The sequence below is a fragment of the Leptopilina heterotoma genome, unplaced genomic scaffold (assembly GCF_015476425.1).
Source record: "Leptopilina heterotoma isolate Lh14 unplaced genomic scaffold, ASM1547642v1 Lhet_97, whole genome shotgun sequence".
In the NCBI taxonomy this organism is placed as follows: Eukaryota; Metazoa; Arthropoda; class Insecta; order Hymenoptera; family Figitidae; genus Leptopilina; species Leptopilina heterotoma.
This window is the reverse complement of record NW_025111203.1, coordinates 1,613,226-1,639,737: the sequence shown is the minus strand read 5'-3', so window position 1 is coordinate 1,639,737 and position 26,512 is coordinate 1,613,226. Positions and strand designations below refer to the sequence as shown.

The 26,512-nt window shown below is 27.9% G+C and overlaps 3 protein-coding genes across 7 annotated transcripts in view; 2 read left to right on the top strand and 1 right to left on the bottom strand.

Moving 5' to 3' along the window:
* LOC122512353 (tolloid-like protein 2) overlaps positions 1-1,387 on the top strand; it is a 34,202-nt gene extending 32,815 nt beyond the window's left edge. For both annotated transcript variants that reach the window (XM_043628135.1, XM_043628134.1), the window contains exons 14-15: positions 379-629; positions 726-1,387. In XM_043628135.1, coding sequence (XP_043484070.1) covers positions 379-629; positions 726-890 — 416 coding nt within the window. In that variant the 3' untranslated portion in view covers positions 891-1,387. The remainder of the gene's footprint in view (positions 1-378; positions 630-725) is intronic.
* Positions 1,388-1,725: 338 nt separating this feature from the next.
* Positions 1,726-18,536, bottom strand: LOC122512355 (negative elongation factor E). Its single transcript, XM_043628138.1, has 3 exons — positions 18,300-18,536; positions 2,288-2,781; positions 1,726-2,042 (listed from the first exon to the last, which is right to left on the bottom strand). Exons 1-3 carry the CDS (start codon positions 18,378-18,380, stop codon positions 1,799-1,801), a joined length of 819 nt encoding a protein of 272 aa, XP_043484073.1. The 5' UTR covers positions 18,381-18,536; the 3' UTR covers positions 1,726-1,798.
* Positions 18,537-18,956: 420 nt separating this feature from the next.
* Positions 18,957-26,512, top strand: part of LOC122512283 (furin-like protease 1) — a 39,255-nt gene continuing 31,699 nt past the window's right edge. Inside the window, exon 1 of one of the 4 annotated variants that reach the window (XM_043628029.1) lies at positions 18,957-19,127. The gene's annotated coding sequence lies outside the window, so the exon portion shown is untranslated. Of the gene's footprint in view, positions 19,237-23,984; positions 24,098-26,512 lie in introns of those variants that run through there. The other 3 variants (XM_043628028.1, XM_043628031.1, XM_043628030.1) reach the window with 3 other exon arrangements.

The window sequence follows — 26,512 nt, the reverse complement described above, 5'->3', positions numbered from 1 at the left end:
AATTGTCAAACTCAAAAAAACATTAAATTCAATCTTTATGTAGAATTGGAATTTTTGTCAAATTTGGGATACCTTGGATTAAAATTACCAAAGTGAAGAGTGTCCCTTTTGTGAAATTACAAAGGGTTGTTTTTCGTGTAAATGTTTTGAAGCTTGTTAACAAAATCTCTTGTTGTGTATAATTCGTTGTTTATAATTCGGTTTTTTAAGTATTGTAAATAATTATTTATGATATAAAAAGTTACGGAGTTCGGCCGTAACATTAATATCAATTGAGATTTATGGACAAACAATATTTATTTGAATGCACTTCGGGACATATTCATATTATGTTTTAATAAAAAATAGTTTTTTAATACGTCTATTTTGATTATACAGCCTGTGGTGGTCATCTGGTTGCAACAGAACAAGTAAACTATTTATATTCCCATGCAAAGTATGGCACACATAATTATGATCCAAAAACTGACTGTGACTGGGTTATTGAGGCACCAGTCGGCAAAAATGTCCATCTCGTATTTATATCTTTCAACTTGGAGGATGAGCTAGAATGCAGTTATGATTTTGTCGAGGTTCATTCAGGTTTAGATTCTTCGAGTCCAAGTTTCGGTCGTTTATGCGGCAACACAGTAAGTCAAGCTTTATTTCAAAAAATAAATCTTAGTTATATTTACATGTTAAATTAGTAAAACAATAATTAAATTCAATTTTTATTATCATTGCAGAATACATCCGACATTATATCAATGAACGAAGCACTGCTAGTAAGATTCAGAACAGATGATACTATAGCAAACAAAGGCTTTGCCGCAACATTTATAGCGATTGATAGACAAGATAGTGAAGAAGTTCTCGGCGGAAAAGAAGATGAGGAAAATCAAAATCTCTGATCTTAATAGAAAAATTGTATTGTTACCTTAAATTAATAATCAAGGAAAGAGATTTTAATATTGTAATTGTCTAAATATTAATCTACTTTACAAACATATTTTGAACAGTGGGCCAAGAAGAAATTTCTAATAAACCACAGAGGAATAATTTTGTATTTTATCTATATTCAACGAAACCAAAAATCGTCAACTTCAGTTTGTAAAAGGCTTACTCCAAAATAAATACAAAATAATTTTTATTGTACCAACAGTTAAATAAAAAATATCTTGTACATATCTCTAATAACAAGCTTTACGAAATTGGAAATTTTGAAATATTTACATTGCAACAAATCTCTTACTTGTGAAAATTAGATAATTAATTAAATGAATGAAATGCAAGACATTACTTAAATTTACGATAGTAGATGATAAATATTTTAAATTGTATTACAATTTTAAATAGTAAATAATATTTTATAGGGAAAATATAATGGAATTATCCTAACAGCATAAAATAATGATTTTTTACTCTATTTCACTAATGTCGCCTTTAGCAATATTTTAGCAAAAAGTAAACCTTTAGAAAATTTACATTGTATATTTTGATAAATAATCATTAAGGGTAATTTATAACTGAACAAAAATTTCGATTAGTAAGTGCTCTATTTTTAAAAAAATTTCTTTAATAATTCAGTCTTCGCACTCATCTACTAAAATCTACAATTTACTACTTTCTCACATTCTCAAAAGGTATCAGTTTTGGTCGAAAATTGACTTTTGCTAATTTTATGAAATCCTTACGTTTTGGGGTGTCCTGAGTCCGAAACTTTTCTAAAGATAAAATAAGCAAGTATAAAAATTATATTTTCATTTATTATAGTAAATTTATTATAAATTTCTAAGGAATTAAACAACTTCTATTCTACTTATTGAAAAAGTTCTTCTTCATATATCTTAAGATCTCTTCTATCTTTGTGTGCACTTTTCTGAGAATAATTAGCAGCAGCAGAAGACCACATGGAACTAGAAGTTGCATCATTCATTGGTTCAATTATTGGTTGTCGCCTAGCCAACGATACTTTTAATTGAATTGATGAAACCATACTACCATCCATTTCATTTATTGCCCTTTCAGCAGCATCAGTTTTATCGAATGTCACAAATCCTCGACTGTAATTTATAAAATTAATTTATTAACATGTTCAATTCGATCTAGTCCATTGCTGCTTTCCCTTTCAATTAATTGTTCAAAAATCGATGAAAATTTAAGATTTTTCTCCTCTCAGCAAATAGATTAGTGATGGTTGTTAATTAAATGGAGAGAGGAGAAGGAAAAAAGTAGAAGCACCAGCAACACATCAGATGTCAGAATTTATATTTTTACTCTTATCTTTAATTAAAGGAAAGTTACTTACTTTTTCTCAGTTTCCATTGATATATTGACAATATTTCCAAACGTTTGAAAGTGCCGTTTCAAAAAGTCCTCAGAAATTTTATAACCACATACAAATATTGTATTTCCGCCCTTGTGTTTAGGTTCGGCTTTTGCAAGAGAAGGTTTTTCAACAGAAGTCTTACTCTCCGTATCTTGCGCGCTTACAAAACTATCGTAAAGATCTTTAACTCTTGTTCTAGACGTTTCAACTTCGTCCTCCTCGGTTTGATTTGCCGAAAACGGTTGATATGATGATATCGTCTTTTCTGTACTATTCAATTTTCTTTCTAATCCTCGAGGTCTTTTAAAAGCTTGCTCTGCACGCTTTGGTGTTTTCGGTGCTGTAATGACACCGGATTTAATTAATTTCTTTGCCACTTCACGAGCATCTCTTGCTTCTGTGGCTCTCTTCGGTGTTTGAGGAATGCGTTCAGGTTCTGGTTTAGGAGCTTTCAAATCTTGAAGAGCCTTTTTCTATAAAATAAATACCAAACAAACTAACATTAATAGGCAAAGAGAAAATAATATTAGATAAAAACGCACTTTGTTTAATAGAACCAAACTTAATTTAAATGTAAGAACATTTAAGGCAGAATTTATTATAGATTTTTCTCAAATTATCTATTTACGTTAAATCTTTTTTAAGAAATTCAAAAGATGCAATTAGAGATAACTAAAGAGACTATTCGTCCCGCATTAAAACTAATTTTTTATTATACTTTACCCCCCCCCCATGTAATTAAAAGCTCAGTATGACGCTAAATGTTTAAAGAAAAAAAAATTACGAAAGATAACATTAATTGATATTTTATTTCCTCGAAAAAGAACAATTTTTGAGTTATTAAATTATACGTTCTAATTCAAGGCCGGGTTTATACAGAGGGAAACTAGGAAAACTGACCATGGGCCCCCATCGCATAAAGGCCCCCACCATCTAAACTATTTTTTACAAAACGTGTAAAAAAATTTTTTTTAAAAAAGTATTTTACTAAATAATTTTGAGTGTTTAGAAATTTAAGTAGCGCGCTTAATTCATACATAAAATATACTTTACTTAATATTTTAATCTTGGTAAATTTTTGAAAAACCCTTTCCTTACATGGGGGCCCCCACCAGTACAGGGTTGCCTAGGGGCCCCTGTCAAGTAAATCCGACCCTGTTTTAATTTCAATATAATTATAAGATTTCTTTAAAAATATGCTCTGTATAATTTGTGTTAAAAGCAGTTTAGTTAGGAAAACATTTTTATATCGATAATATAATTTGTGTTTATACAATGTAGCTTCATTTATTATTAAATAAATGTATTTAAATAGAGTAATTATTATAAGTATATATCGAAAAAATAACTGAGTGCTGAGTATATAGTAAGGAAGGAACAAACTTTGATCAATCCATCAAAGTCAAGTCAAATATGGACAAGGTCAACGTTGACCGGAATTTGATAGTATTAAAATTTGACTTCGATTTGTAAATTAAAACAATGAGAATTAATTGAGAATTGAATTAGTTAATTAATTAATTAATTGAGAATTGAATTAGTTAATTAATAAATTAATTGAGAATTTTAATTCTCAATCAAAACAAAGAGCTTCTTCTACTGGGTAAGGATACATACGTTGTAGTAAAAACAAGTTATAAATTTATTAACGTACTTAATTACAATGATGATTAAATAAATTAATGCTGAATGTGTAAAACGTTATTTTACGAATTTAATTTAATTACAAACTTTTAATCTAAAAATAATTAAATAATAATTCATCTAAAATAAGTTTAAAATCTTTTTCAGGTTTAGTTAAACTAAGGAACAAAGAAGAGTATTTATTCTATATCTACAGTTGATTTAACGTAGTATTTACATGAAACACATCTTCAAAGATTGGAGCAACTACTTAATAAAGAATACTAATTATAAAAAAATTAAAGTGAAAAACGTTTACATAACATTAAATCTTCTTTGCTATAAAGAAATCAATAATGACAAATATATCATAAGTAGAGCTGTGCAAAATAATTCGAACCGAATTGTTCGAATTTTTTCGGTTAGTTCGAATGTCGAAAAACCGACATTCGAGTTAGCCTAGTTCGAATGTCGAATATTCGCCCCAAAACCGAACAAAACTCGGTTCGATTCGAATTTTGCACAGCTCTAATCATAATATCACTTATGCGTAAGAGTTTCTGAAACGTGACACCTGAAAATCGAAAACTTTTATTTTTTCCTAAATGTTAATTTTCCTGTAGCATTTTACATAAAAAACCACTAGATGTAAAAGGATTTTGCAAAAAATTTTACTCTTGTAAGACAATTAAAAATTGTTATTGCTTTTTTTAAAAAAATTAATTTTAGAAAAACTTGTTGACATATTTCAATAATTCAACCGGCATTATTTTTGTCTTTTATATCCAAATTTCAAATATAAAATTTTCTTGTTTAAAGATATTGGATTTCAATAAAAAAAAATTGTTAAAATACTAATTAAATAAATAAAAAATTGAAAAAAGATAATTGTGCATTACGAGTTACGATGCGCACCGCAATAGAATTTTTTCTCGAGGCGACTCTGGATAATGATTCTCACTATCATTGCTTGAACTTTAAATATTTTTGAACGAAAACTTAAAAAAATATTGTGTTTACACGTCACCTTTTTGTTCGGAAATTATGGTTGAATAAGTGTTACATTGATATTTTTCAACATATTTTTTAATTTTGTTTTATTGAGTAATACATAACCCACGCTTTGATATAAAAAAATGAAAGGGAAAATTATTTTATTTATTTAATATTTTATTGTTTAGTTTTATCACGTATTAGCGGGTGAGATAGCCATTAATAAATTTTATTTTAATTTTTTTATGTTAATGTTAGATTTTTAAAAAATATATTAAAGAGAAACAATTAAAAATTTTTTGATAACAAAATAATTGATGTAATTGACAGTAACGATTCAGTGCAGTAATTTAAATTTTTGGGTACATAAAAACTACCAGAAAATGGGCAAAGTAATGAGAACGATTAAAAAAAAAATCTTCTTTTCGCTAAAAGCGAAAAAATATAAGTATTTTCCATCTCTCCCGCATACATGTGCATCTTTCCAAGACATTCCGTGAGAGATGTCCAAATGCACTTTTTAAAAAATGTAAATTTTAGGATTGTTTCTATGAAAATATTTTATTTTTCGTTATTTCAAAGTTAAGTGTTCAATGTTTAATTATCAATAAAAGTGTAGACAAAAATCGCTTTATTATAATTTTTACAGTGCTTTAAAAAACTATGGCCATTTCCCTCGGATTTACCCCATCTAACAAGAAACTTGACCTAATCTCTTCTATTAGGTGTTATCTTTTTCATAATTTCATTAGCTTTTAGAAAACAAAGAGAAAATTTTCATTCTTTTTTTACGCTTAACGCATTTTACACTATAATGAAAAAATGGGTAGTGTAAGTTAAAATGGATAAAGTGGATTAACTCTCATTTTAGCCTAATGATATTTAAAATATTTGTCGCGTGGCTGCTACCTGGAAAATATGCTATTATTGAAATATGCCTTACTTAATAAATAAGCATAATTTATTTCTACTGTCAAAAATGAGCTTTCTTTCTATTGTCATTTCATTTCAATATTTTCAATAAATAATTTAATAACATTTTACTTTCATTATTTTATTATTATATAATAATCGAAAGCAAGCTCTTGGCATTTTGGTTTAAAATAAATAATTTAAAATAGCGACTTCAAAATGGTGACGAAAAAATACTTTTTCGGGGGATTTCTGCTAAATTTTTGAACTGAATTCGTTTAGCAATTCGTCAATTTAAAATTCCCGGTTTTTCTCGGGTAAATCCGGACAAAATACCTGTTTTTCAAAAATAACGCAAGTTTGTTATTTCAATAGACAATACTTCCGGTTTTTTATTGCATTAATTTGCTTCTTTAGTTCTCTACAACAACTTTATGGATCAGAAAAAAATTATATAAGCTTTAGTCGCGTAAAACTGCCATTCTGTATTCATCCATAGATTTAGAAAATTTTTTCCTAAAATTCCGGGTAAATACGAACGGCGTAGTTTGTAAGGAAGGTTTAAAAAAGTTAGGACTTAATACAGTATTGTATTAAGAATGGCAAACTTTTAGAAAATTTATAGTAGATGTTTAACAGTTCAAACTGTTAAGTGTTATAGTATTATAAAAGTTAAGAAATCAACCATTCAAAACGCAGTAATGTAAAAAATAAAATAACTTTAGCAAATTTTAACGGATTTTGATTAAACGAGTCTCACATTGACTGTTAATTATCTTGTTGCCAATTGTCAAGATATAAACTTGGCAATACTGAGAATCTCTTGCAGGTGATCTTGGGTTGAAACATTGAAGATGAACTTAATTTCTAATTTGTATATTAAACTCCAAAACTTCTTGTCCGCATTAACCCCAATATGTCACAGAAGAGTTTCGTTATATTCCGAAGAGATACTTAACCCTAAAGAAATCGATATAATTGTAGCAAGAATTTTGTCAAAATTAACTAAACGAAATAAGCTTTAAAGGCCGTAGCAGTTTAAGCATGTAAAAAATGCCCCCTGTTGGATTGGGTCCATATTTAGGGAATAATTTTGACCTATTATGAAACTTATTTTCACCAAGATTTCAACTCGAAAAAAAATTTTGTTTTTGAGTTAAAGGATTTTTTTGAAAAATTCAAAAAAATTTCCTCCAAAATAGTTGAACCGATTTTCATGAAAAATTTTTTTTTGTACAATACAATATGAACAGTTGATAAAAAAGAATTGTCGAACAATTCTTACAAAGAATGTCAGTGAAAAGTCAGTAAAAAAAAATTTTTTTTTTGGTCGAAATTTTTTTTTGCACTACCGCGATTTTTTTCTATAAAATAATAGTCATTTCAAAAGTAACATATATTTTTTGCAAGATGATTGAAAGGGTACTTTCATATTTCAAAAAATAAAAAACCCATTTTTGGCCCCTAAATAGTACAGTTTCCTATATAAACGAGGGACCAACATTTTTTAAAATTAAATTATATTAAATTAATTAATAGTTAAAGTAAATTTCTAAAAAAGTTAACAATATATGCCTATTTATTGTAAATATTGATTTTTTAGTCAATTTTTCGAAAAACTTTACAAAAAAGTAAAGCTTTCACTCGTATACCACGAGAAGGTTGTCAGTCAGATTATTTGACTTTATACGATTTACAAGTTTTTTGTATAATTTTATTTTATTTTTTTGTCAAATTTGTCGATTACTACAATCTTTGTATAAATTATTAAAATTTTTACTTAACCCTTGGGCGGGCAAGCTAAAAAAATCACGTAAGCCGGTCCATTGGACCCCGCTTTAAAAACGCTTAAGGGGTTATACCTGTTTGGCATTTTTTATTTTTAGATTTTTTCTTTATTGGCTTAAAATATACTATAACATCCCTAGATTAATAATCTATAACGTCCTTGCATGAAAACAACTTGGAAATGTTTTTAAAATTATTTTTTCTGGAGAAATTCCGAATTGTAAAAATAGAAAATTTTAATTTCAAATGCATTTTTTTAAAACCATGTTTTTTTATTGGCTTAAATATACTATGACATTCCTATATTCATAATCAAAAACGTCCTTGCATAAAAAAAAATTTGGATGTGTTCTTAAATTTAATTTTTCTAGATCAATTTCGGAGTGTCAAAATAGAACATTTTAACTTCAAACGCGTCTCACTCGAAACCATGTTTTCCAAATCGGCATTTTACTTACATGAAATCCTATGTCAATTTCCATATAAAATCCTATGTGAAATCCCTTGTAAAATTGCAAGTGGATTCCCATGTAGGGATATTCAATAAGGCGGATAATGTTTTCCACATGGGATTTGGTTTAGAATTTGACATGGGAAAATTAAAAGAAAAGGATTTCACTTGGGGATTGACTTGGGAAAATAATTATAAATAAATGATACTGTTTTTCACATGGGATTCGGTTTAGGATTTGACTGGGAAAAACATGTGGGATTTGATATGGTTTTATGCATAGATGAACTGTTCAAATTCCCCATGTCTATTCCTAACTAAAATCCTGTCTCAATTTTCCATATGATTTGACTTAGGAAACCACATAGTAAACCACGTGGTTTCCTTAATGGAAGCAGGCTTTTACATGGTTTTTGAGATAGGATCCTGTGCGGTTTCCTATGTGGTTTCCTATGTGGGGATTTTCAATAGGGATAACTCCATGCTATTGAATTTTCTGTTATTGATTCAATAACAAGTTCATTGATTGAAAAGTATATTGCATAAAACGAAAAATGAAACTATTTAAATTAAAAGTACGGTACAGTAGAATTAATGCTATTGTACAAATTGTTTCTATAGTTAATCAATATATATAGCAACAGAACAATTTATTGCTTCTTTGACATTTTTCATTTGAAGCATCTAATATAGATACATTTGAAGAAAATGCGTGTAGAGTTATTTAATTTTAAGTAAAGTTTTTAAAAATTCAATGTTGCCGTGGAAACAATTTCATAAACATTGACAAAGAGACATAAGTTTTTATAAATAAAATAAAATAAAATTGTCAGTTGAAGTATGCTTTCCGCTACCTTATATCCAGAAGTGTTCGTCAGAAGAATTGAGTGTTTCCTTAAGGGGATGTCAAAATCGATTGGATTTTTACATTGAGCTTCAATGGGAAAATAGCGTCGACTTTGACATCCTTTTGACATCATTTTATTTGAAGATTGTCAAATAAAAGAAGTTCAAACAAATACTTAACTATATAAACTGCAGCTTCGAACCTCTATGGTCAGTCAAATTTTATAAGACAAGCAAGGCAGTTTGGCACAATGAAGTTAAAATGCATATACGTTGTTTGTTTCATTTTTTGGAAAGAAATCCTAGGAATGTCTTTAAAAAGTAATGGTTATGATAAGTTGATAAAACGTCTTAACGAGGAATCACAGTTTCATAAAGTGGTGTTTATTGTCCATGATCGAATGGAAACAAACAATTTAATAATGACTTCTCTCAAGACAACACTGAACTCATATGTCCCATCTTTGACCATTAGCTACAGTGAAATGGAAGGATTCGGTAATAATGAATACGACATGAAACCACTCATGATACCTAAAAGTACTACGCTGTTTGTTTTGCAGTGGACATTTGTGAGTCGTATTGAAGTATTTGATAGATTTTTTATGGACGACAATGATTTACTAATGGGACCAGCAAAACCAAGATGTATAGTTGTATATTCTTATTCCTTAACTCAAGAGGACATTGACAAAACGATGCAATTTTTCTGGCAAAATATGTACTTGCGCACGACTTTACTAACATACAATAATAAATTTCAAGTAATAGCTACAATGACTCCTTTTGAAACTGTGAATTCGTTGAAATATCTAAATCGTGAGACAAATGAACCATCTGTAAGCGAGTTCACTGCTGTTATAAAATTTCTACAATACTTGGTAAAGCGATCAAAATTGGAGCCTCAAACAATGCTATCTGTTCTGCTTGATAGTAGAATAGTATTTGGGAAATATGAAAAAAATATAGATGAATTTTCAACCAAACAAGTAAAAGATAATGATATTATTTCATTCATCTCTTATAAAAAAGAGAAATTTGATTACATTATGCATTTTGAAATTTTAAAATTCGATTCTGCTCGAGCTATAATTCCACTGTCAACAAAAGTGACAAAAGATGTTGAAGTATCAATAGAATTTTGGTATATGATCATGATGACAATTGGTACGATTACTGCTATCCGACTTGTAGCATATTTAATGAGATTCAGAAATAGATCATGGCAGACGCTGAACATCAGTCAAATTATGATAGGAATGCCTGCGGACCGAGAGCCGCAGAATTGGTTGGAAAGAATAATTTTCGGTTCACTACTGATTGCCTGCATTGTGTACGCAGGTTATTTCTTCTCAGTAATTCTTGACATTAGTTTTCGACCGGCTGCTCAAATTTCAACTCTCGCAGAACTTGCTGATTCGTCTTTGACTCTAATGATGAAGAAGAGTTTACATTTTTTACTCTCGAACACAAAAGACTCACTGTCTGTGAAATTAGCAAACAAACCCATAATTATTTCAGATATTGGACAACAAGATTGCCTGAAAACTTTGGTGAATTATAAAAACGTTACCTGTGTCACTTATGGTCCTGAACGTCACATTCAAGAGTATGAAGCTAAAAACGGACAAATAGATGTCAAAATACTGCATGATTGGTTTGCACATATCGTCATGTCAACGTCCACAGAAACTTTTACACGAAGTGTCGATCGATTTATTAAAAGGATCTTAAAAGTTTATGAGTTCGGTTTAGTTAAAAACATTAAGAAGAAGAATTGGAAATTACGTAATAATGCTTCGGAACCAGAAATGATTGCAAAAGAAGAAATTCTACTTGTCCTATTTTACGTAGGAGTAATTGGATACTCTCTGTCTGTCATAGCTTTCATATTTGAACTGATTGCAGGAAAGTTCAAAAACACATTGTCTTACAAGAAGAGGTTTCGATTTGTAAATTAAAACAATGCAGCATTTGTAGCGCCTGATAAACAAAGAGCTTCTTCTACTGAGTAAGAATACCTACATTTAAATATAGGCAAATTATAAATTTATTAATGTACTTAATTACAATGTTGCTTAAAATAATGAAGCTGAATATCTCAAATATTATTTTACGAATTTAATTTAATTACTAACTCTTAATAATTTTTATGGAGTTTAAAATCTTTGATAGGTTTAGTTAAAGGAAGGAACAAAGAAGAGTATTAATTTTATATCTACACTTGATTTAATGTAGTATTTAGATGGAACTCATCTTTAAAGAGTAGAGCAACTACTTAACAAAGAAAATAAAGTCACTTATATTACTTTATTTTCTTAAAAAAATGGATTTCAGTGCAATCATTGTCACCAACATTGATTAATAATTTCTAATAAAATGTGTGACAAGTAGGAAAAGTTGTTACTTATGAATCACCTAAAAGTGTACGTAAACTTTGAAGAATGTACTTCAAATTGAAAGTGTTGTAAAAAACTTATTATTTGAGTCAAATAATTATTTTTATTAGAATAAATTTATTTATAAAATATAATTTTTTTTTTATATTAGAATAAAAACAATTTTCACACTTGCCGGGGGCTACCTGTCAAATTTCTGAAAGTTGTTATTTTTTAAATCAGTGCACAGCATAACTCAAAATCTACTACACCAAGCGTTTTAAACTTTTGCACATTACTTCTTTACATCATTCTTCAGGTATATTATAAAAGAAGTCGGCGTAGAATAACACGAAGCTTGTAATTAAATATGTCGCACGAGAAAAAAACTTGGTTTATAAGTTACTTTGATCAATGATAGTAAATTTACATCGAACCGCATGACAATTTTACCTTCCATTGTTACCTAAAGAAACATCTCTTCTTCAACAAATGCACTTTGATTTAGATAATTGTGTTACGAGTTACGATGCGCACCGCAATAGAATTTTTTCTCGAGGCGACTCTGGATAATGATTCTCACTATCATTGCTTGAACTTTAAATATTTTTTGGAACGAAAACTTAAAAAATTATTGTGTTTACACGTCACCCTATTGTATGGAAATTGGTTGAATAAACTAACACCTCTGTATTTAAAAAGATGTTTAAACCATGGCTTTTTTCACCTAATTAACCCTACTTCCCCTTCAAATATAGTAATTCATCAATTCACCTATATTTCATTTACATATCACGCTCCACGACAAAAATTACCCTTAAGCCAAAGCACTACTGCTTCACGAATGGAGAGCATTAGTTAGAAAATCACAGAGGTCCCTTGTGTCCTTTGCTAACTGATGCAACTCATTTCCGATCGACTTTCGCGAACCTATTGTGCGATGATCTTTAGCTGCCGAATGTGAATTTTACAAGAAACGTGTTAGAAGTTGAGCATGCCTGATTGGTAGAAACACTCTACTGAAAAACCTAAACCAAGCAACAAACTATTTTATGTAACTCGGAGTATGCGAGTCGTACATATATTGGCATTTTTACTTCGGCGAGTTGCTCATCAACATTTTGGACTGTAACGCGCCCAAAATTTATACGAATTACTGAATCAATAAAGTAAATAAATCTTCAATTTCAAAGTGTCCAACCACTAGAGCAGTGCCAATGACTGGGGCAGTTACCCTATTTTAAGTTTTTGGCACATGAAAACTAATATTTTAGTTACCTATTTATAGTCCAATAGGACTGCGGGAATCGACTTTGTAAATAAATAAATACTTTCAATTCCATAATAAATGTTCAAAATGTGACCAGAAGAAGAGAAAGGGCAATAATGAAAGAAAGTACAAGAAAAGATATATATTGAAAATATTGATTGTAATTTATTACAATATAAATACACTGAACTGTACAGACTCGGAAAATATCTACACGTCACCGCGATTAGACTTCGCATTTAGTTTCACGACTCATTGGACATCCAGCCAAAAACTGAAAAACCATGCCTTTCGCATTCCCTCGCAAAACTTAAACTTCCGGTATTAAAGTTCTAGAATATTCCAGAGTCAATCTTTATAATCGCGCATATAGGCGGCAATATTTGTAATTTTATAACATTTTACTGATTAATTAGCGCATATACGCTGTTTGAACTTTGAAATTAGTGGAAAACTTATCGCTGAAAATCAGTGAAATTTCGCTGATTCATGTCATGTGCCGTATTCTGTCGGGCGATAATTGGAGGTCTCATGTAACCTAGAAATTTCACAGATCTTCCAATGCCGTTATCGCTTTTTACACTGTAGGGAAAAAGGGTTGTCCACTCAATTATGGGCGGTAGTGTAAGTGAAAATGGATAAAGTGGATTAACTCTCATTTCAGCCTAATTGCTTCAGTTATTTTCAGTTAGAATCAGCCCTAACCCCACTTATTTTAGCTCATGCGCAGTACGCGACCAATGGCAAGATACTTACATTTCCATTGGTTGAGTTCAAACAAAACCAACCAATCATGTCAATTTATCGAATTACATCACCAACATAAGTTATGCCTACCAAAGAACAAATAAACGCGATAATTCGTGTCGAATTGCGTGGGCCATGTTCAAATAAGTGGGGTTTCAGTGTACTTAATACACAAGTATAATTTATATGTTGTTCCTTACTCTGAATAATAAGCTTTCATTCGCTATCATGTCATTTCAATAAGTAATTTAATGACATTTGACTTTCATTATTTTATTATTAGAATAATCGAAAGCAAGTTCATGACATTTCACTGGATTATGAAGGGTTTCACAGTCCAAGGAAAATAAAGTTTTTGTTACAAAAATGTTGACAAAATTTTTTTTTCATCATTATATTTCATGTTTTTGAGGTCTCTGAATCCGAATTTTTGGTCGAAAATAAATAATTTTAAATAGTGACTTCAAAATAGCGATCAAAAAATTTAGAAATTAAAGAATCTAGATGAAAATGCTTTTTTGGGTGTTTTCACCTATATTCTCACATTGATTGTCAACTTTTTTTTTCTATTAAGCGATAACTTTAATTATCCTGTTGCCAATTGTCATGATAAAAACTTGGCAATACTCAGAATCTCTTATAGGTTATCATAAGTTGGAATTTTAAGGTTGAACTTAATTTTTAATTTGTAAATTAAGCTCTAAAACTTCTTGTCTGCATTTACCCTAATATGGAACAGAAGAGTTTCGGCATATTCTGAAGAGATACTTAACGCTAAAGAAATCGATATAATTGTAGCAGCAATTTTGTCAAAATTAACTAAACGAAATAAGTTTTTAAATTTAATGGAATTTGGTCTTCCATAAACCACGTGGTACTTCAAGGGTGAATTACTCTTTATGATGTCTCATATAATGAAATGTATACTTCAATTTCAAAAGAACAAAGTGCTTTTATAATTCTAACAATTACCTAGCTATATAAACTATATAGCTTCGAACCTCTATGGTCAGTCAATTTTTATAAGACGAGCAAGGCAGTTTGGCACAATGAAGTTAATAGGCATATATTTCGTTTGTTTCATTTTTTGGAAAGAAATCCTAGGAATGTCTCTAAAAAGTAATGTTTATGACGGATTGTTAAAATATCTCAACGAGGAATCAAAATTCCATAAGGTAGTGTTTATTCTCGATGATCGAATGCAAACAAACGATTCAATAATAATTTCTCTCGTGAAAACAGTGAACTCATATGTTCCATCTTTGACCATTAGTTACAGTAAAATCAAAAGATTCTATTCTAATAAATACTACCTGAAGTCACTCATGATACCTAAAAGAACTACGCTGTTTGTTTTGCAATGGACAAATGAGAGTCGTATTGAAGTATTTGATAGATTTTTTATGGACGACAATGATTTACTAATGGGACCAGCAAAACCAAGATGTATAGTTGTATATTCTTATTCCTTAACTCAAGAGGACATTGACAATACGATGCATTATTTCTGGCAAAATAAGTACGTTCGCACAACATTATTGACATACAATAATGAATCGCTATTAACAATCACAAGGACTCATATAAACCAAATAAATAAAATTCAATTTCCACTGAATTACTCCACCGAGGAAATAACATCTGTCAGTCAATGGCTTCCAAATAAGTACGTAAATAATCCACCTTTAATTAAATATATGACAGTTATACAATTTTTAGAAGCTTTGATTCGGCAGACACAATTAAAATATAAAACAATACAATCTGTATTACCAGGGTGTCTAGTAATTTAGAAATATAAAATTCCCGGGGTTTTCCCGATTTTTTCCCGGTATGTAAATAATTTTCCCGGATAATTGAAAACTAAAATTTTACAGTAAATTTAATCGTAATATTTGTAAAACTTATAATAAGAATTGTATTGTGATTTACTTGACGGTAATTTCATGTTTAAAATCAAAAACAGGTGTCGCATCACTGTAAAAATTTGGCACAAGCTTCCCAGTGGGCAAAAAACCATCATTGTTTTAAAAACGTTCCAAAAATGTTTTTAGAACGTTTCATGTCTGCCAAATAACGTCCCAATAACGTTATATGTTTCTAAAACGTTTTAAAAGCAATGGAACGTTTTTGGAACATTATTTGGCAGACATGAAACGTTCTAAAAACATTTTTGGAACGTTTTTAAAACTATGATGGTTTTTTGCCCACTGGATTGTCACATCGAAAATCATTTCCCATATAAGTTAGGTCTTAATTGGACAATAATAAAACATTGTCTAATATACGAAGAGAATCAATATACAATTCGAAATTGAAAAAAAATTAAGTTAAGCGTTGAAAAAATGTAACTATTTTTTCCAACAACATAATAAAGTACTTCATAAAAAAATTCCCGGATTTAAAAGAAAATTCCCGGGGGTTTCCCGGTTTTTCCCGGGAAAAAAAAATTCCCGGGGTTTTCCCGGTTTTTCCCGGATTTTGCATGACATGAATAAATATATTGCTAAACGCAAAAATAGATATGATATTGCTTCATATGTCTCATATCAAGATGATAAGTATTTTCACACTATGCAAGCTGTGATTATACAACTCGATTATGCCGAAGCAATTATTCCACAGGCGGCAAAAAAATCAAATGTTGTAGAAGTATCCACAGAATTTTGGTACATGATCTTAATGACAATTGGTCTGATTATTGCTATACGACTCGTAGCATATTTGATGAGATTCAGAAACAGATCATGGCAGACGTTGAACATCAGTCAAATTGTGATAGGAATGCCTGCGGGCCGAGAGCCGCAGAATTGGTTGGAAAGAATAATTTTTGGTTCACTACTGATTGCCTGCATCGTGTACACGAGTTATTTCTTCTCAGTAATTCTTGACATTAGTTTTCGACCGGCTGCTCAAATTTCAACTCTCGCAGAACTTGCTGATTCGTCTTTGACTCCAATGATGAGCAATTTGGTACATTTTTCAGCCAAGGGAAGAGGACTCTCAGGGTCTAAGAAATTAGCAAACAAAGCCGTAATTATTTCAAAAAATAGACAACAAGATTGCCTAAAAACCTTGGTGAATTATGAAAACGTTACCTGTGTCACTTTTAGTGCTCGACGTCACATACAAGAATATGAAGCTAAACACGGACAGATAAATGTTAAAATACTGAAACAGAATTTAGGGTTTTCTGTCGATACTTCTGCCAAAGATACTTTTTCAGACTACATCGATGAATATATTGAAAACATCTTGAAAGTTTTTGAGTTTGGTTTACTTAGAAACATTAACGAGAAGGATTGAAAATCACGTAGTATTGCTTCGGGACCTGAAATGATTGCAAAAGAAAAAATTCTACTTGTTCTACTTTATGTAGGAGTAATTGGATACTCTCTATCTGTCATAGCTTTCATATTTGAACTGATTGCAGGAAAGTTTAAAAACACCTTTTCTTACAAGAAGAGGTTTCAAATTGTAAATTAAAAAGATGTAGCATGCGTTGCACCTGATAAACAAAGAGCTTCTTCTATTGGGTAAGAATACTTATGTTTTAATTATAAATTTATTACTTTGCGTAGTTATAATGTAGCTTCACGTCTATTAAAAAAAGAGTTTTTTCCTTCATACAATTTATGAATTTTAAATTGGCAAATATTAGGGTTAGTACAGACGTCAGGTGATGAACTCCGTGATGCTCGGGCAAAATCGGCTAAGTCCATCAAAAATTGGTATGTTATACGTTAGAATGTCTGTTATACATTCCATCTACATGTAAAAAACTGGCATCTTATTCTTTTATAAAGAAAAATAAGACTATTTCTAATGCAGAAAGTAATTTTTGCACATCGAAGGTTGCTTAATATAATAACCAACTAATCATATTTTCGTATAGTAAAGTTGAAATTATTGACACAATGCAGTGAAAATCCCAACATTCTAAAGAACTTTTAGAATAATGATAACCAAATATATTGAATATTAGAAGAAAAGTTTCTCCGTCGTGTACTCGACTAGAAAAATCAGATAGAAGAAACACTGTTTACATTACAATTTAACACTCGTTAATTAATATAAATATTTGTAATTGTCTATTGAGGAAACAAAGTAGATATTATTCTTACCTTTTTCAAAGAGAACATTTTAAATTCAAAATTGTACCAACTTTTTAAAATCGGAAGTGAAATGCGCGTGATAATAAAAGTAAAACTCTACAAAAGAGGGAATTTATGATGTCCAAGGTTGCTTTTTACATTAATTTTGAAAAAAAGAAAATTATTTTCAATGAGAATTGTAGTCCTTAATGATTTCTATTATGCTACAAAACGTTACCCAGTTTCAAAAAATATTTTTTGCAAAAAATAAGCATTCAAGTGCTAAATTCTCAGTTTCCTGGCATGTCCCAATATGAAAATGAAAATTAATAAACTATATATAAATATTATTTTTAAGGGTTTAAATACAAATTTACACTTGGTTAATAATTTCAAATAGTTGTACTTTACAAAGATTTAGATAGTTGCTACATTACTTTATATTTTATTTAAAAAATATTATCTTGAATTTTGCCCCTCGAATTCATTCTTAGTTTCCTGGCATCATCAAAAACGTTCAAATTATTAAGAATTTTTATTTTTTGAAAATTCGTCAGCCATATTGGCCCCTTGACGGGCGAAATAAAAAATTCTTCTTATTTCGTCCATCAACAGGCGAAAGAAAAATCTAGCGTCAAAATATAATTACATAATTAATTTTTTAAATTAAATTGGAAACAAAAAATCAGATATACATAACCTCTATACAACCGGTACATTTCTTAGATACTTTTAAAAATAAATTTGAGTGTGTATAAACCTGCATTTATACCTTATAATTTATTTAATGTAGACAACTTTTCTTTGACTAATGACGCATTTACTTTAGTGGTAAAAATCTTGTATTGTTAAATAAATAAAAAAAAATTATTATTCTATATGGACATACCTTACGTTTGAGTTTGTTATACTTTGCCTGAAGCATTAATTCTTCTTCGGTTAAGTTTGATGGAAAATGTAGGTAAACCATTCTTCAAAATTATTTTATTCAGAAGTTTCGTACTATATTCTTCTTTTTATATTATTTATTATATTTATTAACTGATAGCAACTACTGAAACTGTATTTAAATTCACAAGATTCACAATATTTACTGTTTTTATTACTGAACTGAAAACACAAAACTATGTAGAAATGGATTCACGGTAGTGAAAGTAAATCTTCATATAAAGGTGCCGCCACGCCAGAATGGAATAGATTTCACATTAATGGTTGTAATGAGAGAGAATGCAGCAAACGTATATTTGCGTCTGTTTCTCTCCCATTACGACGCAACGCAAAACGGTGCCATGGGACTCCACCCTTAGTATATTCATATTTTGCACATTACGCTAATTTCCTAATTTAATGTATATATGCAGAATAATCAATAAATTAGAATCAGAAAAAAATACCTTTGCGAGCTATTGTAGAAACACTTTTACAGCTGAGTGTGCGCTTTCCACATTTTTCGACAAATTCATTTTGCACCGATAGAAATGCACCCTGACCCTGACTGATCTCTCCTCGATGTGACATCACCCTTAGGTTTTTTGTCCCTACCTTAAAAAGTAAAGTGGTGGGGAATAGAGTAATGCTGGTCTGCTGGTCTTTTTCGGGACGGTTGATTAAGCAGCATTAGCAGGCGGGGCGACTCGTCAGTCATTCGTGATTTCATTAAAAAAAAATGGAGTTTCATTATTAAAAATCACTGCGGAATATTTCAACACAATTGCATGTAGGTTCAAATATCTTTGTGACTCTAGTCACTTTGTAGCAGCTTATTGTTCACTGACAGCCACCGTGTGTCTATCCCCATGCGAAGTTAATTCATTGCTTTAATAACGGTAAATAAGTAAAGAAACTTTCATTGAGTGTTTTTTATATTATTTCAACTGGTACCGGCCGGAGGGACTTTAATGTCCATTGTTTGCTTTTTATTGAAATACTCTTTTTAATAAATATGTGATATGGCTTATTTATGATTATTTTTCTTTTTATTTTATATATCTGAATGTAATATATATTGTCAATAGAAAGATGTTGAAAATTGCTCTGCAAAATGAGAAACTGATTGAAGGTTCGTGTATTTGTTTACATGCAGGTTCAGCCGCACGATCTCGCAGATAAACATGTAAATGAATCGACTGTTGGCATAACCAAAATGAGTACATCTCTTAACATTAAAATTCATTTATGCAAATTTTACCTCAATTTGACAAAATATAGTACACTCTACATGTGTTTGCGAGTAATTTGTTAGTTTTAGTTCAGGTAACAGTAACGTTGCCTGAAATCTTTTTTGCAAAAGTAGCGTTGACGATAACGAGTGATTTTTTTAGAAACAAAAAAAACTAAAATTGAAGTTACCAACGTTTTTGTCGACGCAAAATAATTTTTCTTAAAATTAATTTTTATTCCCATTACATTCAAAACAGATTTTTTCAATCAAATCGGGGCGGGAAGAGAATAGTCGCTTCTAAATTTTATTTTTTTTTAATTTCGTCGATGTAAACATTTGTAACTTTAGTTCTTCGCCTCCTGTCGAAAAAGTGTCATTTCAAACGTCAGTTCAATATAAATCTATCTCAAAAACAAGTGCAAGATGAAATTAACTCAAAAATTGATGAAACTGGAGTTACCAACGTTGATTCAACGAAAAAATTGAAACAAAAATTTTTTCCAAAAAGTTGAGGATACAAATTTTTCTTATTTATTTTTAACCTAAACCCAAAAATAAAAAAAAGGTGGGGAAACAAAAGATCTTATTTTTTTCTCACGGATTTTCCAAAAATGACGAAATTTCAACTAAATTATTGTTTTCCAGCCACGGAAGCAATTTTTTCCTTTTGATAAGTATTTATTTGCATGTCACAAGCTATTTAAAAAAAATTCCTAATGGTTCTAAGTCGGGGAAAACAGTGATTTTCATTTTTTTAAATGAAATTCTGGGATTTTTGGAAGATTCAAAATCACTGCTTTACCCGTCTTGGATTCTCTTGAAATTTTTTTAAAATTGCTTCTGACATGAAAATAAATAATTATCAAAAGAAAAAATTAGCTTCTGTGGCGAGGAAGAAAAAAACTTCTGTTTCTCCACTTTTTTTTATTTTAGGGTCTTGTGGGTTTACTTGGCTTAAAAATAAACAAAAAAAATTTGTATCCTGAACTTTTTAGAGAACTTTTTTTTGAATATTAATAAGTCTAAAAAAAAGTTATTTTTGAATAATTTTTCTAAACAAATTTTTGAAAAATACAATTAAAAGATTTTTGAATAATTGAAATTTTGTAAAATTTAATGGAAAATAATTCAGTTTTTCCAGTATTTTATTACAATATTTGAAAATTAACTTTTAAAGAATTTTAATTAAAAATTTTGTAAATAATTGAATTCTCAAAAATTTTAATAAAAACATTTTCAAGTGTAAATTTAATAAAAATGAAAATTAATGAAAATTAGGTTGTAATAATAATGTTAAAAATAGTTTAAAAAAAACTATTTCTCACAATTTTTTCATTCTAATTTTTAAAAATTAAATTATTTTCAATATTAAACTTTTGGAGAAATCATTTATAATTAAAATTCTTCAAAAATTTGATTACTTTTTAATATTTTTTAAAAACTCAATTATATTTATTTATTTATTTAAGATTCATACATTTTGAAAAGATTTTATCAAATTTGAATTTTTTGGTCATTTTAATTTTCTTACATTTGAAAATAATTGAATTTTGCAAAGAATTTTATCAGAACTTTTAAAAATAATTAAATTTCCAGTATGAATTTTATTATTTATGAAAATAATTAAAATTTTGACGAGAAATTTAAAAAAAATTGAATTTCTAGGACGAATTTTATCATTTATAAAGATAATTGAAATTTCAACAAGAATTTTATAAAATTTTTGCAAACAATTGAATTTCAGAGATAAATTTTATTATTTATGAAGATAATTGAAATTTTGAACAAATTTTTTAAAAAATGTTTAAAAGTAATTGAATTTTGATATTTATAAAGATAATTGAAATTTTTAGAAGAATTTAAAAAGAAAAATTTGAAAATAATTGAATTTCTGCGAAGAATTTTCTTACTTTTGAAAATAATTGAATTTTGCAAAGAATTTTATCAGAACTTTTGAAAATAATTGAATTTGTAGAATGAATTTTATTATTTATAAAGATAATTGAAATTTTGACAAGAATTTAATTAAAATTTTTGCAAATAATTGAATTTCAGAGAAGAATTTTATTATTTATAAAGATAATTGAAATTTTGAACAGATTTTTTAAAAAAATGTTTAAAAGTAATTGAATTTTGCTAAAGAATTTTGATATTTTAAAAATAATTGAAATTTTGAGAAGAATTAAAAAAAAATTTTTTGAAAATATTTTAATTTTTGACAAGAATTTTTTTACTTTTGAAAATAATTGAATTTTGCAAAGAATTTTATCAGAATTTTTGAAAATAATTAAATTTTCATGATGAATTTTATTATTTATAAAGTTTTGACGAAAAATAAAAAAAAATTGAATATAATTGAATTTCTGCGAAGAATTTTATTAAAATTGTTTTTAAATAATTGAATTTCGGAGAAGAATTTTATTATTTATAAAAATAATTGCCATTTTAAAGAGAATTTTTTAAAAAAATGTTAAAAGTACCTAATTAAAATTTTGATATAAATTTTATTAAATTTCGTGTTTTCTTCTTGTCGTTTTTTCTAAGATTTCATGCGACTTTTTCGGAAATTTTATGCGACTTTTCGTGACTTTTGTTGTAAATTTATGCGACTAAAGCAACTTTTTTTGAATCTTAAAGACTATCCGAGCCCTGGCAATAAAATGACAATTAAAGTTAGCGTTCAATATAATTCTCTCTAGAAAAATTTTTAATATAATTTTAATTTGTTAACCTTTGCAAATAAATAAACTAAATATTTAATAATTATTTTCTAGAGGTGTACAAAAAGTCTGAAAAGCTCCAGTTGGGTTACTTAAATATATAATAAATAAATAACAAATTACCTATAATAAATAAATAAATTTATTTAAATAAATAATGGTACATAAATAATTAGTAAACATAAATAAATATACTCAATAAACTGAACTTTCAAAATTAAAAAGAATTTTTTATTTTATTTAAAATTAAATAAATAAATTGTCTTTCCATAGTAAAATATTTTATGAATATAATATATTTTTATGATTAAAACGATTGAATTTTTTTCAAAAATTTCGAAAAGGGCTCAACTCTGACAACTATAATATCAATCTTCTACAACCTATCTGCACTATTATTAAGAACAATTATTTTATCATTTTCTCATATAACATAGCATCTAGTTACTAAGAAAAAAAGCTTGACTCTCGTATAGAATTTAAAAAAATTTCTGGAATTTTGCCTTTTTTTAAGATTTCTGAAAAAATTTTGTTCTAGCTATTGTTTAGGACAAGGAAAATTTTTTTTTAACTAACAATTGTTAGTAAACAGTAGATAAAGTTCGCTCAAAAAATAATTTTTCATCTTCTGCTGATTATCGGCTGTGGTTATTTTTTATGAATTGTGAATTAAATTAATTTTGATGACTCAGATATTAATTGGAATTGTTCTAGTAATTGTTTAGGACCTGGAAAAAATATTTTGACTAACAATTGTTATTAAACAGAAGATAAAGTTCGCTAAAACAAATTTTTCATCTTCTGCTGATTATTATCAGCTGTGGTTTACTTTTTATGAATTGTGAATTGAATAAATTTTGATGACGCAGATATTAATCGGAATTGTTTTAGCAATAGTTTGTGACCAGTAAACAATAAAATTTTAGTTCTAACAACTTTTAGTAAACAGATGATAAAGTTCGCTCAAAAATAATTTTTCATCTTCTGCTGATTATCGGCTGTGGTTACTTTTTATGAATTGTGAATTAAAAATAAATGTTTATTTGTAAACAATTAATTTGAACAATTAAAAATATTAAACTAAATTAAAATTATAGATTTCATTTTTTATTTAAAAGAAAAATAATTATTGAAATATTTCAAAATACATTAATTTAAGTAATGCAATTGCACTATATATAATAATGATTTTTTTTAACAATCCTGCGAATTTTTGGTAAGAACGAAAATCTTATAAACTCTTAAAAATTTGTGTTATTGTAAAAATAATACTCTAATTAGTTAGAATTATATACATTCTATGTATTTGATAAGGAAATAAATTTAACCAACCAACAATAATAAATGCCAAACTTATTCACAAGAGTATAAATATAGATGAAGGAAAAAACAAAAGAAGATTTAAACATAGATATAGTGTATTTTACATCGGGAAAATCGACTGTACTTGAGCTATTCTCCTGACAAAAATTCACCACGATTTTGCATATTTGCAATAATTTTGCGTATTTGCAATAAAAAATTGCAATTTTTTTGCATAATAAAATTAGTTAAGGAAGCATTATTACATTTCTGAAAAACATGATGTGAAAGGAAGTACAGATAAAAACGCGTTTTGTCAAATACCACGAAATGACGCCAATTGTAGATAGATAGTGTGTTTTTTAAATAAGGACGGCAGAAATGATAATGGAAAAGGCATACACATTATGATACATATATTAACACTTCTAGTACTAAAGTTAAACTTCAACTAAGCATTTAAAATTCCAGTGACAGTTCGGTACAACGTAAGATAAGTGTTCGGTAATATTTGTACTTATATATGAATAGTTCGGTAAAACTTGAAGAATAAAAGTAAAAAATTCTACGGAAAACAGACAATTTGAAATTTTTAATGGAAAGAACTTATTTTTTGAAATGCTGCTTTTTCCATTAAAATGCACGAAATAAAAGAAATGAAGGCACTTTTTTATAGTAAATTTAATTGTATTTAATTTTTTTTTTAATTTTAAAATTGTATTCCTTTCATTGAAAAAATTAAAAACGAAAATTTTGTGTTTATTTTTATAGACTTTCAACCATTTTTTAAAATTTTCGAAAATGTCTTAAAAAGAAGTTTAAAGTAGGAAGATTATATGTGCTAAAGAACAGAAAGGCATCTTATATGTTTTAAAAGTTATTTTATTTATAAAGTCGTGGTGTTTTACAATAAAAATGATGAAATCTCGATTAATGGTTAGACGTTTTCGTTACAATATATAAATAATAGCAAATCTCTTACCGGAAGTTCTTCCAACTCTATTGTTCTCCACATCGAAAGTAATAAATCATGATTTCCAAGAGTTTTTCATTTTATAACAAAATTATTAAACAATTAATGCTTTTTAATTTTTAATTGACTTTTTGCTTAATTAGATGTAAATATGGTACTTTTTTGTTTTATGTTAATTAGGAAAGAAAAAAGGTGTGATAAAGTTCAGAAAATTGCGTCGAAACGGCATTTGCTATAATCACAACGCAATTAAATTATTATTATTGGGTCAGAATTCGTGAAATTTTCATAAAAAATAAAAATTATTTTTTTTAAATCGAAATATTGAAAAAAAGTTTCTATTTGGCCTTAGGAATGTGTCCACCAAAGAACAGAAAACAAATTTTTTTTTATAAAAGTTTTTTGCAACTTTTTAAACAAAAATTTATTTCTCCTAAATGAATGAACCGATTTAAATAAGCAAAGCGGAAATATAAAGCGGATAAAATATAATTTCGTTTAAAATTAGAAAATTTTTAAAAAATCTCAACATAATTATATACAATTAAAACTACAATTTTCTCAACAGATTTTGATTTCTTAGTTTTAATTGTATGTATATACGGGGTTCTTTAAAAATTGCACAACTTTAAACTCAGTTATTACCTTAAGGATTCAAAGAAAATATTTAAAATTTTTTATAATTTTTTCAGTAAACTTTAGGAAAATTTTTCTTGTCATTATATTGTGTACTTTCCATGATTAATTTTAGGGAAAACTCAGAGGCTAGGCAGTTTAGTTTCAAATTTTTCTTTAATTTTTCAGAAATTTACCCCTGATAATGTATTTTTTTCAAATTTCCAGCAAGATTACGCGTTAACTCTCAGAAAATTAACATTGAAATATTTAATTCGGAGAACATTTTTAAAATTTTTACAAAGTTACTAGGAAGTTAGTCGGGTTAATTATATCAAATTTCATTACTCTAGAGGCAAAAAATGGAGACCTATCTTTAATGATTTATTTTGGGAAAATAAAAATAGGAATAGAGTTTATTTTTAGAGGATTTATTAAATACATGTTGAAGTGTGAAAAAAAGTTCTGTTTGAAATTTTACTACAAAATGGCGGTCACTAACTTTTACTAATTTTAAATTTTTATTTCAAAGTAGACCAATTATTATTGAAATAATAATATAATATTCTAGAATACTTTAATTTCTTAAAAGCATTTTTTTATTTATTTATATAAATATTATATTATATTATTATTATAAATTATATTATTATATTATTATTATATTATATTTTTTTATTTAAATAATCCAAAAAACATTTACATCTATTTATTAGCATTTTTTATATTAATAAAATAACTAAAACTGAAATGTGAATAAACACTCTAAGCGAATAAGTGGATATTCATTTATTTTAATACGTTATTCTTCATCATTTTTTAACCCTCCTGCGTACCATAACGAGTATACTCGTCCAAATATTGGTTTTCTCATAATGTTTAAACAAATTAATATTAACACATGAAACAAAGTGCAACTTACAGCGAAATAAGGTATATATATAGTTTGTGATACATATATCGGAAAAAATTGTTTGATTTTATTGAAACTTAGTATCAAAGGGTTTTTGGGGTCGCTGATTACGAATTTGAGGTCAAATTTTCAAAATTCAATATGGCGGACTAATTTTTAAAAAATTGGTCAAATTTTATTAAATTTGCTATCTAAGGGTTTTCGGAGTTTCTGCTTTCTGGGGTCAAATTTTAAAATTGCAAAATGACGGATTCAGTATGGCGGTCAAATTATTGAAAAAATATTAAATTTTAATTTTGTTTGATAATAAGTTAATGAATAATTAATAATAATCAAAATTAAATGTAATTTATAAAAGTAGATAAATATAATTTAAAATAATATTATACTATAAAATTAAATATTATTTTCGCACCCT

Coding starts and splice junctions, on each gene's coding strand:
- LOC122512355 (XM_043628138.1), bottom strand. CDS start 18,380: ATGGTTTACCTACATTTTCCATCAAACTTAACCGAAGAAGAATTAATG. Junction 2,782..18,299: donor ATAACAAACTCAAACGTAAG/GTATGTCCATAT, acceptor TTTATTTTATAG/AAAAAGGCTCTTCAAGATTT. Junction 2,043..2,287: donor TCAATGGAAACTGAGAAAAA/GTAAGTAACTTT, acceptor TATAAATTACAG/TCGAGGATTTGTGACATTCG.